Below are 18041 nucleotides of genomic sequence, written 5' to 3'. Positions count from 1 at the left end.
ATGCTTACTGGTACTTTTTGCATTAAAAGGAACTACAAATGTGTTATTAAGGTTTCCACTTTAAATGTACAATTTTACCTCATTTTATTTATATGGAAATGTTACAGAAAATGCAAATATCAATATTTGAAAAATACATTCCATTACACGGACTCCAAAGAAACAATGCCGCTAAGCGCCATGGTCCTATATGATGCTCTCGCCCCACACCGAGCACCACCCGGAATGGCTTGGAAGCCAAGGTGATCAACCCAAATGTGTGCCTGCAGTTTCGGCCCAGCCCTCCCCCTGGGTATAGCACACAGGTATGTCATGGTAACAGCCAACTCCACACATCTGCCAAAAAAGGACATTAAGTCATTAAGCTGAGCAGGCTGCCAACTCAAGACTCCCTAGCTACAGAAAACCAACGTTGTCGGTTGTAACAGGTTAATATATTATTTATGCCACACAAAAGAGTAACCGTACAGGCAATGATCTTCCAAGGAAAATCTTTAAGGCATCTATGATAACTTCTGGAAATTTAATAAGTGTTTAGTCAAATCATCAGCTCTGCACTAAATTACTTCCACAAAATGAGAATGTGGCTTCCAAACCCTTTAGAAAGTTATTTGTCCTTGGCTTCCTCCTCTCCCCAGTGGGGCTGGGGAGCTTTGGTGCTTCAGATTAGGAGGGGCTGGTCTTGGCAGCCCAGTGCCCAGTTCTGCTGGGCCTGGTCCTGAGGGAAGCAGTCCCAGGTCCTGGAAGAAAGCTTGTTTCAGGAGCTCTCTCTCAGTCTCAACCTGCAAGCTCCGTGCGGGGCTGTCATGGAAGCGTTATATTTACTTGCTCATGCTGTCACCTGGGGAGTTAGTTTGCCTTTCAGATCTAAGCATTACATAGTTCAATAGGGCTTTTTCTCCAGATTAAAAAGAAACCTAGATGGAGATCAAGGTTCTCCCCCGTCCCAAGGCTTTTCCTCCACTTCATGCCTACAGATAAGATTAGCACAATACCGTTCAATACAACAAGTGGGAGACGTGAACCGGGAGTGGTGGGAACCCACAAGCACGCTGAGTTCCACGCAGGGACCCCATTCAGGGAGAGGAGAGAGGAGAGCTGAACAGGGCGGTCACACATAACTCAGGGCTCTGAGGTAGAGGACTAGTGGTCATGTGGACCCCACTCCTGGAGAGAATATGGCAGGTGAACTGAACAACCTAATCCAGCCTCGACTAAGTTGGTAACTGGGGTTGACAATGCACAGGCAACAAACTCCAAACGGAACACATATTCTAATACATCATTCAGTGAGACCACTAAAAAGATAACTGAAAATTAAGAAGTCCTAAGTGTAGGCACTTAAGTTTGTGGGAAATTCCTGTGTTCGAGGATCATAGCAAGTTAGTTTTAGCCATTCCATTTATATATAGAGCACATGGTTTGTACCTTCATCTTTTAAAAAAAAAAAAGAAAGGACTGTTAAGAACACACTGTATCATAAATCTGGTGATGAGCATGAGGCAGTTAAAAAGCTAATTTAGCGTAACAATGTTGACTGATTCAGCAAATTATATTTCAATAAAGTTTATTCTTCCTGCTCTACTCATTCACAGTTGGCAACTTTCTGAATGAATAAAATTGAGTTTTTTCTATTAGTATGTAAGCTATGGACTAAAATGTAACAAGAACAACCAGGCAGTTCTAGAGTCAAGTTTGACGGCTTGGAGAGCACAAAGGGGACTGGGAGCATGTCAAGTCCCCCCAGGTCAGCCACCACTCAGGGAACCTGAGACACAGCCCCGTAAGCATCGGCACGGCAGGGAGAGCCTAAGACTGTGGAAAGGTGCTTTTTCTAGATCTACAAGATCTACCTGAAGCCAATGCAGAACTCACAAAATGTTCCTCCAACTTGTGGCAGCTAAGTACCATTGCTATCCCTGGACTCTGTGAAGAAAAAGAAGCTTGACTCAACTATTTCAAACATGATTTTAAGATTTTTAAGTGAAATTAGAGTGTTATTGAAATTGATATAGTAGGGCAGGGGCAGGACAATCAACCTCATCCCTGATTGAATTCCCGTCCTCCTCTCTCTACCATGAACGTTAAAAGAACAGGTATAAAAGTACTGATGACCTCAATTCATATCTGAAGCGTAATTATCTTACTTTCCAATTAAAGAATCAAGCCACCTAACTAAGGCCTACTTCCTCAGGCCCTGTTCAGGCAACAGAAAATGGAAACTGACCACATGCTTCACGTGGTCAGGTGTTTGCCAAGACTAGCTGTTTTCCTATAAAAATTCTATCTGAAATATGTCACAGACTTTAGGGGACAGGGGAACTCTTCTAATTAATTTTTTCTTTGAAACATTGTGCACAAGCTCATATTAATATAGAAAGCATATATATCTTATAAATCCACAGAAATGTAAAAAAAAAAAGTAGCACTCTTGTTTATCAGCTCATTTTACACACATATTTAGGCAGTAGGATGTATAAATCTACAGCAACACGGAGGACATACCACTATCCAAACAAAACAACAGGCTGCTGCAAAAAAATATTTAGTCCCTTTTACACATATATCCATACTTCATTAATACAAAAAAATGTAGTGGTTAAATGTCTGAAAAAAACAGTATGTATGATTGAGATTGTTAATCTCTGAGTATAGCTGTACAACACATATTGTTCATCTCAGAGTTTTGTTTTGTTTTGTTTTTAAAGCAGTGGTAGACTTTCTCTTTAAATGTGCATTTAAAAAAAAACTGGCCAAACCTTCAAAAGAAAAGAAGTTTAACACTTCAGGATTAATGCATGTACTAGCAGCGACTAAGGCCTGGTAGGCTCTGGGGGCCTCATTCAGCACACGAGCGAGCCTTCCAAGATGGGGTCACATACGCTTGGCCAGGGCCTTTGGCTGCTGGCTTTTATGGGGCAAGGACCTGGGACCAGGGACCTGGGACGGAAGCACTCACAACATAACTGCAAAGGTTTCAGCAAGAAGCACTCATGTCAAGGGGATGGGACCTGCCAGCCTGAGGCTGGAGATTCCCCTTCCCCTCACTTGGCCCATGTCACTCTCCTGCTCCAAATGACACTCCGCAGGAGTTTTCCCTTTAAGACTTAGTGTGAGCTGAGGTCCAGTCAAAGCCGATCATGAGAATCGCTGATGCACGGATGTGTGAGGGTACTTTTTTTTTTTTTTTTTTTTTTTTTTTTTCCTTTTTGCGGTATGTGGGCCTCTCACTGTTGTGGCCTCTCCCGTTGCGGAGCACAGGCTCCGGATGCGCAGGCCCAGCGGCCATGGCTCACGGGCTCAGCCGCTCCGCGGCATATGGGATCCTCCCAGACCGGGGCACGAACCCGTATCCCCTGCATCGGCAGGCGGACTCTTAACCACTGCGCCACCAGGGAGGCCCTGTGAGGGTACTTTTGAATATGGATTTTTAAATTGGAATCACCAATAATGCAGCTATATAAAAAGTGCAGCACAATAAAAGTGCATTTTCTCCACCACTGCCTAGTGGCAGGTGACTGAGGACTCCATAGACAGGACACAGCAAGATGAGAGAACAAGACGGCTGCTAGGAGGTGTCAAGCTGCCACACCGCAATCCTGACACCCGAGTAGCATGAATACTGGTAAAGCTTTCAGTTGTTAAGGCCACAATTTTTCAGCTCTCATCTTTGAACCCTGCTTAGAAAGATTTCACCTTTTTTAAAGGGGTAATTCACTAAAAATACAGCTTAGCTTTTCCCAAAAAAAAAGAGAGAGAGAGAGAGAGAGAGATTTCAGGGCAAGAGGATCCTATTACCTTTATGAAAACACTGTGCAGAAAAGTCCACAGCCACTTACCCTAGAGTAAAGCCAGCTCTTGTCGTGCAGCCAGATGCCAGCTTCCTACGGTTAGGCTCTGCCTAGGAAGTCCGCCCAGTCAGGAAGACTTCATGAATGCTCTGAGATGGACACTAAGCTACTGGAAGGGAAAATGGTTTTCGAAGCATCCTTGTACATTGCTAGCAGAATGGGGTCTAATTCCTATCACATTTACCACTTATAGGCTAAAAGACCTGGTCCAATTAGTGAGACATCTAGTGACCTTGATCACAGTCTGATAAACTGACAATCATACAGAATCATTTGAGGTGGGATCTATCACACCATGGTCCTTAATTGTTCCAGTCTATTGCCGCAAGAAGACAACTGCCAGCTCCTGCTCTCGGGGGTGGGGGGGTTGGGGGGGGTCAGGCTGGTGAGCAGAGCAGCTGCTGGGGAGGCAACCGAGGATGTAGCCTGGACCTTCCCGGGGGCTCACTAAGAGACCCCACCCAAAGTCAGTACATCAAAGCAAATGTTGCAAACTCGCACAGGCTTGTTCAGATCAAACTTTATAATAGGAATCTCCTTGGTCGAGCATTTATGGCAAAGAAGACGTCCGCAGTGACGACTGTGGGAAGCAAAGAAAGGAAGTGTGAGAGGGGTTCTCGAGAGCAGACTGCCGCCGGCACGCGAGCACAGCACGGCAGTGCCCCATCGGACAAGCAAGCCCACGCCTGGCACTCTGAGGCCAGCTCTGCCCCTCGCCAGCCAAATCATACCAACGCATGTATAATTTATAGTCCATGAAAACAAAATTCTAGCCAATAATTAAGTTAAAGTGATCCTGGAGAAGCCTCTTTCTTTAAAGCTCAAGAAAGGCTCAGCAAGAGCCAGAGAAGCGTCTCCCTGTAATGGGAGCAGCTCCTCAGTTCTCAGGAGGGTGGCCTGTGCTCAGGCTGGGAAGCACACGTCCTGGGAGCGCAGTGATCAACTCAGCTTCACTGCAAGCAGGAAGCCTGGCTAAGATGACAGGAGGCCTGACAGGCCACCTAGCACTGTGAACCCCAGCATTCAGCACCAAAGTCATCCGTCTGAGTGCCCGCTGGCCTCCATACATCACTAGAAGTGTGCAGGGTCCCATCACCTCATTGCTCCATGTGGTCAAGTTTTGCCCAGGAGAGTACAGGGCCCTGGCAAGTTCATAGTTTACCATGGGAAAAGGCAGCAGCAATGGTATAGCAGAAATCCCCTTATTCCTCTGGCAACTGATTGGTGGGGGGTGGGTGGGGAGAGTCTTACCAGTGATGTTTGCGAGTTGTGACTCCAAACTTGGCAGTGCACTCATAGCAATTGGAGCCGTCACACCACGGAGGCTCCTTGGACAGCATATCTGCAACACAGCACAAGACTAGTTCCTGTCAGATACCGACTGTGCCCAGCCAGACCTGGGGCTCAGAAGTAGCAGGGAAATGGCCCAGTAAATAAAGCAACACGTCGTAGAGGGACATGAAGGATAAGAAAGCAACATACAGGCATGCTTCCTTTTATTGCGCTTTGCAGATATCGTGCTTTTTACAAATTGAAGGTTTGTGGCAACCCTGCATTCAGCAAGTCTAGCGCTGCCATTTTTCCAACAGCATTTTCTTACTTCATGTCTCTGTCACACTTTGGTAATTCTCAAAAATTTCAAACTTTTTCGTTATTATTGTATTTGTTATGATGATCTGTGATCAGTGATCTCTGATGTTACTATTTTAATTGTTTTGGCATTTTTTAACAATGAAGTATTTTTCAATTGAGGTATATACATTGTTTTTTAGACAGTGCCATTGCATACGCAATAGACTACAGTACAATGTAAACAGAACTTTTATATGCGCTGGGAAACCAAGAAAATTTGTGTGACTTAGTTTATTGCAACATTCACTTTATTGTGGTGGTCAGGAACTGACCGAGGTCTGTCTATATTCTAATTAGGTCAGGAAAAGTGTCACACAGGGAAATATGGAGAACCAGCATCTGCCAGGCAGACTGGGGTAGAAGGAAACGGCCTTAAGGCAGTGAAGCAGCACAGTGTCTGTGGGGGAAACACACGCAGTCAGGGATGGTATGGCAGGGAGAGGGCAGACCAACAGCTGGAAAGACTGGCAGGGGCCCAACGGTAAGGGGAACAGGGATGGAGGGACCAGACAAGAGACATGAAGGGGGCAGAATCCGTCAGGTCTGGTGACTGAACAGAAGTCGGGGGTGAGAGGGAGGCAGGGAGCAGGAAGGAGACGAAGGTGATTCCCAGGTTTCTGGACAGAGTGACTGAGTCTGCGGTGGGACCACTGGCAGGGAAGAGACACCAGAGAGAAGCAGAGCAGCAGAGGAGTTCAGTTTTGAGTCTGTGGAAGCTGTGGGGCATTTAGGTTGCAAGTTACCAGTGTCGGCGACAGCAGCAACCACTAGTATTTCTCTAACCACTTGCCGGCACTGCTTTGAGTGCCCCATGCACAGGAGACTGAGCTCACGGGGAGGAATCAGCCGTCACCAAGCACCTTCCACATGCCAGCACTGCAGATGGTGTGGGCTCCTGATCTGAGCTCCTAAAAGGTCGACCAAGAGCACAGCAGATAGTAGACTAGATATAGAAACACCGAGCTTCAGCGCTGGCTCTGCTACAAACTGGCTTTGTGACCTTGGGCACGTCACCTACGTCAAGATCACACAGCTACTAAGTATGTCTGAGCTCGTTTCTCTGCACATACCATGGGGCTAAGAACCCCGTTCCACCTGCACTGGGGGTGATGACAGCGCAGTGGCACTTGAGGCATTCTGCATCTTTCTCTACCTCAATGGGGACAAGTAAAGACTTGCAATATGACATCATCAAGCGTGAAGCTCTCCTCGCCACAAAAGGAACACAGAGGAGGAAGAGTCAGTGGGGCTGAACCAGAAGACAATTCTGAAGGACGCAGAGAAGCGGCATCGGCTGAAGGACAAAGGGTGTGCAGACACGCAGTCGGGAGCCGTGGGAAGGGGGAATGCCTGGAGCTGATAGGTTTCTGGTGGGATCCAGGGACGCAGGAAACCGACAGGAGCCCCAAAGCGGGACACCCTGTAAACCAGACTTCCAAAAGTGACCCTCCCACCCTGCTCAAAGGCCCTTCATGGCATTCACAAAGTCCTAAACCATATAGTGCCTGGAAAACTGCTGGTTCAGATCGTGAAGCAAGTCATTATGAGATTTCAAGGTCACCAATACATCCAGATAATCAACGCTGTCACTGTGTTTGCACTGGAAGAGCAGAAAGTGGGCCACTCACCTAAGAGTCTAAACAGCAGCTGCTTGGTGGCAACCTGGTAGTTGAAGATGTTGACCCCTTGGTTGTTGTTCACCCCCAGGCGAGCACCCGAGCGGACGATGGCACGGCACAAGTTGGCATTCCCTTTCATGTATGCCAAGAGCAGCACTGGGAAACAAAACCACAGGCAGGGCTACTTCCCACAGCCGAGGGCAGGACAGAACCCTGGCAGGACATGTGATGGCAAAGTCCCCACTGACACACAAGGGCCCTGGGGCTCTCATGACAGCTCCGCGGAGGATCCGCAGCATCTTGCAGCCAAGGACCCGGCCACGAGCCAGGGGGTCCAGAGCAGCTCCAGCTCCAGAGACACACTCCTGCCCATGCAGAGTTCTGGCCACAAGAGAACTGAGGAGGGTTCACACACTGGAGGGAAAATATACCATTGTTTCAGCTGCCTTCCTCTGGCATAAAACACTGGGGGGTGGGGGACAAAGCTCTTTTCACACAATGTAACTAACTCTGAAGACTCGTGAGGTGTGTACACGTGGAGAAAACAATAGATTAGTGCGGTAAACCTGCTCTAGAAAGTTCTTCTACCCCGTGGAGCCTCTCTCCTGTGCAGGTGCAGGCCTGGTGGGCACCCAGGCTCTGGCCAGGCCATCCTGCTGGCCCTCCCTACTTGGGCATGAAGCACCTGCCTGCCTGCCTGTTCACCTGCTCCTGGACAATGGTGCTCACTGGAGTAGGCTCTGGGTCCAGCAGTTCACTCCCAGGGCTGACTCCTCTGAAGCTCAGGCTCACCACTGCTGGCTTAAAAAACATGTTCATGAATCAAGGCCAAGAACTCTTCCCAAGGCCAAGAACTGATGACAAAATATTTGGTCCCATGCTAAGGTTTGGGACACCCTTTGGTGACTGCATTGCTGCCAAAGGCCACGAGGTTCTGTCTGGCATGATGGCGAATGAATGGGAATACAGCAGCAGCAAAGAGCTCAGAGAGCCCTGGGCTAGGAAGAAAGAGATTTGGGATTCGTCTTTGTTTCCTTACTTGAAAAATGGGGACACACTATATGCACTGCTTACCTTATAAGGTTGTTGCGAGTATTCAACAAGAAAATGAATGCAAAAGTCCATCAAAAACACTATGAAAGCTACACAAATTAACATAGTGATTGTGGGTGGCTGGAGCACTACCATGACAGAGGCCTGTTTATTAAACCCCTCAATTAGACATCAGCCCTCATCTGTATATAACATGCCACTTTTTCAAAACACATAAATACGCACTGTAGCACATTTCTTCCTTCTGAAGCACCTGTGAGGTGGCTATATTTCCTCTCTCTCTTGGGATTTGGAAGCTTGGGTAGGGATCTAGTTGACTGGATACGAGGTAGATGAGGGCAGTAAAAACAGGTGGGCAGGCCTGTCTGGACACGGATATGGCTTTGACCCACTAGACCCACTTCAGATGTGCTTATGCCTAAAATCAGACACTGCCAAATTCCAAGTCAGGAATCTGTGACAGGTTCTCACAGAGCCCAGCCCACTGGGCTGAATGTCCTTAAGTAACGGCATGGGTGCCTTGTTTTTCGGCATGGGCTCTTATTTTTCTAAGACGCAAGGAACACTAGTGAGACAGGACAGACAAAAACCTTATTACATACCTGTGTTTCCTTCTGCATCTGGTTTATCCAGAGGATACTCAGGCATGCACTCTAAGAAGAGATCAAAGATGGCTGCTGCGTTCTCCTTGCCATATTGTCCCAAAATGTGCAGTGGCGACTGGCCTCTGATAAAACAAGTTGGAATAGTTAGGGATCTATCTGCCACAGCCATCATGCACAAGAGAAATGGGATTTTCAGAACTCTGTGATGCTGGATAAATCTAAAGGACACAATAATCATAAAAGTTTTCCTAAAAAGTTATTTTCAGAAAGAAAAATTCTGGGGTACTAAAGGCTGGTCAAGGGCCCTAGTGGACAGTTCTGCAGCATGCCCCTGGGGCTAATACAAGGTGCCCGTGACCACCAGCTCGGAGGGGCAGGCCAGGGGATGTGGAGCTCTGGCCTCTGCTCTGAACCACACACACTCACCGTAGATTAAAGGCTTCAGCATCCACGGTGCACTCTGTCAGGAGGACCCGGATGTTGTTGAGCCGGCCATGCATGACAGCGAGATGAAGAGCTGGGGAGGAAATCCTCTTATAGTGCAAGCCCAGAAGCACAGAGAGAAAATCTCGACTCTTCCTCACCTTCACAAACCTCCCTCTAAATGGGACTCGGCCAGAGCAGCCACCGTCCACTCACAGAACCATCCTTTCCACGCTTCACCATCCCCAAGAATGAGTCTTAAATGCAACCTCCTAAGATTCACTTTCTGCCTCTGCCGTTATTCAAAGATGAGATTCAATGGTTTCACAAAAAGCCATTTAGGCTTCTAGGGTTACCACTCACATCAGGAGGCTGCTCAGGCCCTGGTCAGGAGCAGGGTGCATGCCTGGCTCAGAGCATTTCCTGTCACAGCACTGCCCCTGTAAGAGCCAACCTCCGGGATGGGGAGCAGACCCAAGTGGGCAGTGCCCCTCCAACCCTAGAAGGGAGGGACTGCTCGAGGCACTCAGCACTGCACACGGGAAATGACTGGAAGTTACCATTATTTCCATTCTCATCCACAGCAGCAAAGTCCACTCCATTCTCCAAGAGGACTGAGCAAATGGTGGGCAGGTCCTGCTGGGCAGCAAGATGGAGGGCGGTCTGGCGGTGCTTGGTTAATTCATTCACTTTGGCTCCTGCAAGAAGCTGTTGAAGTTGATTACATGGTCAGCCGTTCTACCACAACCAACCAAGGTCCTGTGTAAGGGACCAAGCCTGCCTATCTTCTGGCATCCACAGAGTCTGCCCTGCTGGCAAAGCTGGGAGCAAACTCCTGGTGCGGCACAGGCCAGCAAAACCTATCCCAAAGGCAAACTGGCAATTATCAAAATGTTTAAAAAGCCATTCCCTAGGACACAGAAATTCTAAGACTTCAGTATATTAAACTACACAGGACTGCAGTGCACTATAAAGGATGCCCACTGCATGTAACAGTAAAACCAGACTGCAGAAAGGATTCAGTTATAGAAATTATAATATATACAAACAACAGAACTGGTAGCCACTAAGATGTTAAAAATTTATGGTTTAACATGAAAGGATATCTATGCTATAGTAAGTCTAAAAAAAAGGCAAGTTAGGCCTCTCTTGCTTTCTGAGATGGCCCACACTCTGTCTGTGGAGTGTGTTTCTCTCTAAATAAATCCACTACTTACCTATCAAAAAAACAAAAAATAAAAAAATAGGGCTTCCCTGGTGGCACAGTGGTTAAGAGTCCGCCTGCCGATGCAGGGGGCACGGGTTCGTGCCCCGGTCTGGGAAGATCCCACATGCCGCAGAGCGGCTGGGCCCGTGAGCCATGGCCGCTGAGCCTGCACGTCCGGAGCCTGTGATCCTCAACTAGAGAGGCCACAACAGTGAGAGGCCCGCATACAGCAAAAAAATTAAAAATAAATAAATAAATAAAATTTTAATTTAAAAAGGCACGTTAGAAGACAGGAAGATAGTGTGATTCCATTTGGTGAGACAGAGATAGAGAACTGTATACACACACACAAACATACACAAACTGTGAAGGTGTTTAAAAGCATACACGCCAAACTCAGGGAAGAGTCAGGAGTGAAAGGGAGTTACTAACTGCTTTATATCCTTACATGCTTTAAGGGATATAAATAAATCTATAATAAAAATGTACTTTTTTAATTATTTTTTTTAAAGAAAGAAAGCAACACAAAGAATTAAAGAATCAAAGGCAGGAAGGTCCTTTAAATAGTGTCTTATATATTCATTTAGTATCTGAAGTTCATTCATTATCCACTTCCTAACGAAGTTTCAAAGACAGCTGCTGTTAACAGAACAGAACCTCTACTTTGCAGCCAAAGCCCAATTTGCCTCTCCTGAGGTCTGCAGCCACCCTTGGTTCCTTTGTCTGTGTGTGCAGGCACTCTGCCTCTGGGAAAATCTAGGCAGTGATCAGCTTCTCTGGTTCTGACCTTGACTTCCAAGTCCCAGCCCCCCAGACCTCTGGGTGCCTGGTCAAATCACTCATAGGTCCAAATAGGACATGTCATAGAGGGGTATTCATGGTCATGAGTGCTGTGCTAGGGTCATCGCTAACCCCAAGGCTGGTTAACTGAGGGCAGGGGGAGAGGTTTGGAGAAAGGCACTGTTTCCGTGTGAACAGGTTCCAACATTAAGCTATACCGATTCATAGACAAAGGACTACGTGGCCACTGTTTGGAAGATCAGCTGTTTCTAGGGACTCCTATCACCTGCAAGATCAAGCCTTAGTAAGACAGAGGCATGACCCTGAGGAAGGGGCCCTGACCCTCAAAACGCCTCGGTTCCCAGGGTGGCAGGCAGACTGACACACACGGGGCGCAACTCCCTATTCACCTCTGCCTCCTTCGCTGCTCCCCACATCCAGTCTGCACCTGGCGTCTGTCAGACCCACCTCCTCATCACTCTCCAGTCCATCCTTCCTTCCCTGCGGCTGCCTCCCCTAGGCCTCTTCTCTGCTGACACTGCCCCCACCCCCTCACACCCCACCCCCAAGGCAGATGCTCTCTCAGCTCCAACACATGTCAAGTCATAAAGATTTTCCTAAAAAGAACTCTTCAAAACCAAGAATGGCACCAAAGGCGGGTCAAGGGCTCCAGCGGTCAGTTCCGATGGGAGGCGGCCGCAAGTGCCGGCTCTGTAAGCCAGCCAGGTGACGTGGGGCCCTGGTCTTGGCTCTGGACCACGCTCTCAGCTCAAACACTCTACTGAAAGGATGAAGGCTGCTCACAGTTCTTGGTTTGAAATATGAGACCCCATGACCTGGTTTCTACCTGCCTCTCCAACCACATCTCCTTCTACTCTCTGCTCAAATTTCAACCAAACTTTGCCACTTGAAACACCACATGCACTTTCCAGTCTCCACATCTTTGCTCAGACCCTTCCCCTGCCTGGGTGGCATTAAGTTGCCCTGGAAAAGACAGGCTTTGGGGTCAAACAGAAATGGCCAAAATCCCAGCTATACTACTAACTAGTTGATTTTCCTTCCTTCCTTCCTTTCCTTCCTTCCTTCCTCCCTCCCTCCTTTCTTTCTTTCTTATCTATCTATCAATTCATTCATTCATTCATTGCTGCTTGTGGGCTTTCTCTAGTTGTGGCGAGCGGGGGCTTCTCATTGCAGTGGCTTCTCTTGTTGTGGAGCATGGGCTCTAGGCGCACGGGCTTCAGTAATTGTAGCACGCGGGCTTCAGTAGTTGTGGCTCGCAGGCTCTAGAGCATAGGCTCAGTAGTTGTGGCACACGGGCTTAGTTGCTCAGCGGCATGTGGGATCTTCCCGGACCAGGGATCGAACCCATGTCCCCCTGCATTGGCAGGCAGATTCTTGACCACTGCGCCACTGGGGAAGTCCACTGATATTCTTTTTTTTTTTTTTTTTTTTTTTTTTTGCGGTATGCGGGCCTCTCACTGCTGTGGCCTCCCCCGCCGCGGAGCACAGGCTCCGGACGCGCAGGCTCCGGACGCGCAGGCTCAGCGGCCATGGCTCACGGGCCCAGCCGCCCCGCGGCATATGGGATCCTCCCAGACCGGGGCACGAACCCGCATCCCCTGCATCGGCAGGCGGACTCTCAACCACTTGCGCCACCAGGGAGGCCCCCACTGATATTCTTGAGGGAAGAAAATTCTTTGAGATTAAATTTTCTCCTTTGTAAAATGTAAAACATTTCCTACATCCCTCTGAGTGGTTTTGAGAATTAAGATGCAGTAAGCTCCCTGACAACAGTACTGATAGTTTTTTAGATCTGACACCAAAAGCAAATGCAACAAAAGCAAAAATAAAAAACTGGGACTACAGGGCCTCCCTGGTGGCGCAGTGGTTAAGAGTCCGCCTGCCGATGCAGGGGATACGGGTTCGTGCCCCGGTCTGGGAGGATCCCATATGCCGCGGAGCGGCTGGGCCCGTGAGCCATGGCCGCTGGGCCTGCGCATCCGGAGCCTGTGCTCCGCAACGGGAGAGGCCACAACAGTGAGAGGCCCACATACCGCAAAAAAAGAAAAAAAAAAAAAAAAAAAAAAAAAACTGGGACTACAAACCAAAATGTTTCTGCACAGCAAAGGAAAAACAATCCAATTAAAAATGGGCAAAGGATCTGAATACATATTTTTCCACAGAAGACATACAGATGGCCAACAGGTACATGAAAAGATGCTCAACATTACTAATCATCAGGGAAATGTATATCAAAACCACTATGAGAGGGACTTCCCTGGTGGTCCAGGGGGTAAGACTCCGAGCTCCCAATGCAGGGGGCCCGGGTTTGATCCCTGGTCTGGGAACTAGATCCCGCATGCATGTTGCAACTAAGAAGTCCACATGCTGCAACCAAAAAAAAAAAGATCCCACATGCCACAAGGAAGATCCCACATGCCACAACTAAGACCCAATGCAGCCAAAATAAACAAACAAATAAATAAATAATAAATAAATATTTTTTAAAAGCCCATGAGATATCACCTCACACCTGTTAGAATGGTTATTATCAGTAACAAGTGCTGGCAAGGATGTGGAGAAAAGGGAAGCCTCGTGCATTGCTGGTGGGAATGTAAATTGGTGCAGCCACTAAGGAAAAAAGTATGAAGGTTCCTCAAAAAATTCAAAATACATCTACCATATGATCTAATAATTCCACTTCTGGGTATTTTTCCAAAAAAACCCCCCACTAATTCAAAAAGATATATGCACCCATGTTTAACTGCAGCATTATTTTCAGCAGCCAAGATATGGAAGCAACCTAAGTATCTGTGACGGAGGGATGGATAAAGAGCTGTGTTATGTATATACAATGAATACTATTCAGCCGTAAAAAGGAATGGAATCTTTTGCAGCAACATGGCTGGACCTTGAGAGCATTATGCTAAGTGAAATAAGTCAGAAAGAGAAAGACAAATACCGTATGACCTCACATGTGGAGTTTATAAAACAGACAACAAAAAAACCCCCCAAGCTCACAGATTCAGAGAATAGACTAGTGGTTGCCAGAGGCAGGGGTGAGGGCTGGGCAAAATGGGTAAAGGGGGTCAAAAGGCACAAACTTCCAGTTACAAAATAAGTAAGTCATGGGGGTGTGATGCACAACATGGTGACTACAGTGAATAAACTGTAGTGTATATTTGAGAGTTGTTAAGAGAGTAAATTTAAAAATCCTCATCACAGTAAAAAAATTTGTTTTAACTACATATGGTGACAGATGTTAACAAGACTCGTGTTGATCATTTTGCAAAATATACAAATACCGAATCAATGTTGTATACCTGAAGCTAACTTAATGTTGTTTGTCAATTATACCCCCCAAAAAGATTTAAAAACTCATGAAAAAAAGAGAGTGGGGGGAGGGGGGAGGGAGGGAGGGGAGGGAGAGGGAGAGTGCGCGCGCTCGCTGGAAAGCACCAGCTGAGTGCCTGACACAGAGCCGGCAGACAACGGAAGTGACCTCCCTTCCCTTGATGCTCCCACCCTGCCGCCGCCAGCCACACACCACCTTCCCTCGCGGCCTCACTCCAGCATCTGCCTGCCCACTGGGCACTCAGGACACGCTGCCCACAGACAAACCCGCTTTCCTTAGTGTACCAGCTACCTCCCCAAATTCCTGCTGGCCTTTCACAATACCTGGCAAAACACCTGTGATGAGAGTCCACACACACTCTACAACATGCTTTGTCCACACGTTTCATGCGATAATGTTTCAGCGACACTTACCAAATTGCGGACAATAATCTCTGAGCCTGCTTGGACAGAAAGGTGCAAAGGGGTCAACTTGGAAGCATCCTGGACTCTGGAATTCACGTTAGCCTGGACACTGATCAGGAACAGCACACTTTCGATATCAGAGTTCTGAACTGCCACGTGAAGAAAATTCCGGCCCTTGTTATCCACCTAAGGCAACAAGTGGGAACCAAAATATTAGTGGGCTCCCCCTGCAAGAGGGCCTCCTGAGCACCTGCAAGCTGCACTGACCACTGGAGAGGCCACGGTGTAGTCTTCCCTCAGTTCCAGAAGCTCCCTCCCAAGAACCAACACTAAATGTCGCACTACACCCCATGCCCCACACCCCACCATAGACCCACACTATGTATTTATGCGTGTGATCACATGTGTGTGGTCAGAAAAAGGAAGCTAACCCAAGCTGCCCGGCATCCTCCCGCAGCAGGAGTGGAGTTGGAAGGCCAAGAAAGAGACAACCTGAAGGACAGGGAAAGGAAAGCACCAGAATACTGGGATGCATGGGGAAAGGCAATGGTGGACATCGGCTTTGGGGGTTTCCTGCTTTGGCTAAAACAAGCACCCAGAATTCTAAAAACCGCAGCTGCAATGCCAGCCTGACCCTTGAGCAGCCAAACAAACCTTCAGAAATTTCCAGAAAGTCTCCTCTTTCACTGAGCTACAGGATAATAATACATGTTGGGGGAGGCCGCCAACAGTATGTCACAGACTTTGCACCACTGATGTAAAGCAGACAGAAGCTCACTCACATCAAACCACACAGGACACTACAGCTACCAGAGCTGCCGTATCAGTGTGAGGGCTCAGGAGGAAGTGAGGGAGACACACATGCTACACACACACCACATTCCGTCTCACACACACACACACACACACACACACAGAGCAACATATCTGCAAAGGACTTGGATCAACAGCACTGGTTTCATGCTAGATGGGGAGGAAATGTGAAATGACTCTCTCCATTCATGAACATTTTACCCCATGTGAGCAAGGGTGAGGTCAACACCTACTCCATCAGTCACACTGAGGCAAATGCTGAAGAAAAGGGACGTACGGAAGCCTGAAATACAAAGCAAAAGTCTCCACCCATGCTAGTACTTTTGTTCAGGTCCCAAGTTTCCAATTTACCTTCATAAATGGCTACTCATAAATCTTGGCGTAAATAGACAAATAAAGTGCTGGATGGAGATTCAAGTGTCTGAGAACTGACTTCACAAACCCATCCCAGCTCCCGCCTTAAATCAGTTGCCTCTACCCTTTCCCGCCCAGTCGGATGTTGCAGGTCAACAGCTCACCATCCAGAACAAGGACAACTGAGCCTGCTAAGCTGAATGCTGACAGCTCCTCTAAAACCCAACATGACACCAAAAGCTCAAGTTCAATTTAACCCTTTTAAGACATTCATTACTAGGGCAAGTAAACCACCCAGCAAAAGCAAAGAATGCCCTCAGTCGTACAAGCACAGAATTCCTGTCACTGGGCCCAGCCTCCGCCAGCTCCCTTCTACACATGGCACCAGCAGGTGGCTGGCATGCAGGGCAGAGCAGGCACATTCCATCCAGCACTGATAGGACATCTGAATGGCCAAAATTTAAGAAAGGGGAGTACAAATGTCTTTAACGAGAAGAGCCCTGTTTAGTTGGTGACATGTGTTTAGTGCTTGGGGCGCCGTGGAGAATGTTGGGTGCCGGTCACTCACCTGCTCAGCAGCCCCGGACTCTCGTTTCAGGATGGCCTCGGCCGCCTTGTTGTTCTTGTAGGTCATGGCACAGGCAAAGGGGGTCAGGCCCTGCCTGTCTCGGACATTCAGGTGGATGTCAGGGTGGGAAATCAGCAGCTGAATGATGACGCCGTGTTGGTTGCTGATGGCCACATGGACAGGCGTTCTTCCTTCTGCATCCTGTGGGGACAAGGCACAGACTTCAATGTCCAAGCAAAGATAAAACCCAGGAAAAATATGAAGGGGAATAACCTGTAAACAGAATTCAGTTCTGAGAATCAATACTGCCACTCTGTATTTGAAATCAGCTTTTCAAGAGGCCAAACACAGAGATGACTGACAGCCACTCCCCATTACCTCCACGCTCCAGTGACCAGGGGCACAAACACATTTGGTTTAGAAAAGCTGCGATATGGGCTTTCCTGGTGGTGAAGTGGTTGGGAATCCGCCTGCCAATGCAGGGCACAGAGGTTCAAGCCCTGGTCCGGGAAGATCCCACATGCCACGGAGCAGCTAAGCCCGTGTGCTACAACTACTGAGCCTGTGCTCTAGAGCCCGTGAGCCACAACTACTGAAGCCCACACACCTAGAGCCCATGCTCCGCAACAAGAGAAGCCATTGCAATGAGAAGCCTGCGCACCGCAACGAAGAGTAGACCCCGCTCGCCACAACTAGAGAAAGCCCACATGCAGCAACGAAGACCTAACGCAGCCAAATATAAATAAATAAAATAAATAAATTTATATATAAAAAAAAGCTGCAGTCACCCTCACCTCTAAGTTAAACCACTACTTATCTGGCTGCAGGGCCAGATAAATCTTTTCTGTTTTTGGCCGCACCGTGCGGCACGTGGGATCTTAGTTCCCCAACGAGGGATCGAACCCGTCCCCTGTATTAGAAGAACCTTAACCACTGGACTGCCAGGGAAGTCCGCTGCACACAAATCTTTACAGGCTAGAACGTTGAAAAGCATCAAGGAACGTAACTCAGGGATGCCCTATTGAGCTACTGGAACATTTTCCTAAACACAGTACTCAGCTTGGGATAGGAACAAATTCTCAATGGAAATCTGTAACTAATGTGGACAGGAGGCAAAGAAAAGTTGATTGAACGAATCTTCCTCACTTTGTAGAAAGGACAAAGGCAAAGAGAAGAAAAGTCTTAACCTGAAATCATTAAAACTACTAGACAGGCTACATGACCCAAGAGACAGCCACTTCGTGTGTGTCCGTCCCTTAGGCCCATTCATGGAAAAGCAGAGGCCCGAGACCAGAGACTCTGCAAGGTCCCTGGCCATAAGAGGAGATTTCCCTGATTCTGGGGTTACCATCCATCTCCCTGGAAAAGAGACACTCT

General features: G+C 47.9%; 1 protein-coding gene across 2 annotated transcripts in view; it reads right to left on the bottom strand.

Moving 5' to 3' along the window:
• Positions 1-27: 27 nt before the first annotated feature.
• ANKFY1 (ankyrin repeat and FYVE domain containing 1) overlaps positions 28-18041 on the bottom strand; it is a 75825-nt gene continuing 57811 nt past the window's right edge. For both annotated transcript variants that reach the window (XM_060080573.1, XM_060080574.1), the window contains exons 18-25: positions 16665-16865; positions 14939-15115; positions 9744-9891; positions 9187-9277; positions 8758-8882; positions 7112-7258; positions 5103-5193; positions 28-4431 (exon numbers count right to left, since the gene is read on the bottom strand). In XM_060080573.1, coding sequence (XP_059936556.1) covers positions 4299-4431; positions 5103-5193; positions 7112-7258; positions 8758-8882; positions 9187-9277; positions 9744-9891; positions 14939-15115; positions 16665-16865 — 1113 coding nt within the window. In that variant the 3' untranslated portion in view covers positions 28-4298. The remainder of the gene's footprint in view (positions 4432-5102; positions 5194-7111; positions 7259-8757; positions 8883-9186; positions 9278-9743; positions 9892-14938; positions 15116-16664; positions 16866-18041) is intronic.

Source organism: Mesoplodon densirostris, chromosome 18 (assembly GCF_025265405.1).
Source record: "Mesoplodon densirostris isolate mMesDen1 chromosome 18, mMesDen1 primary haplotype, whole genome shotgun sequence".
Classification (NCBI taxonomy): Eukaryota; Metazoa; Chordata; class Mammalia; order Artiodactyla; family Ziphiidae; genus Mesoplodon; species Mesoplodon densirostris.
This window is presented reverse-complemented; position numbering and strand designations above follow the sequence as displayed.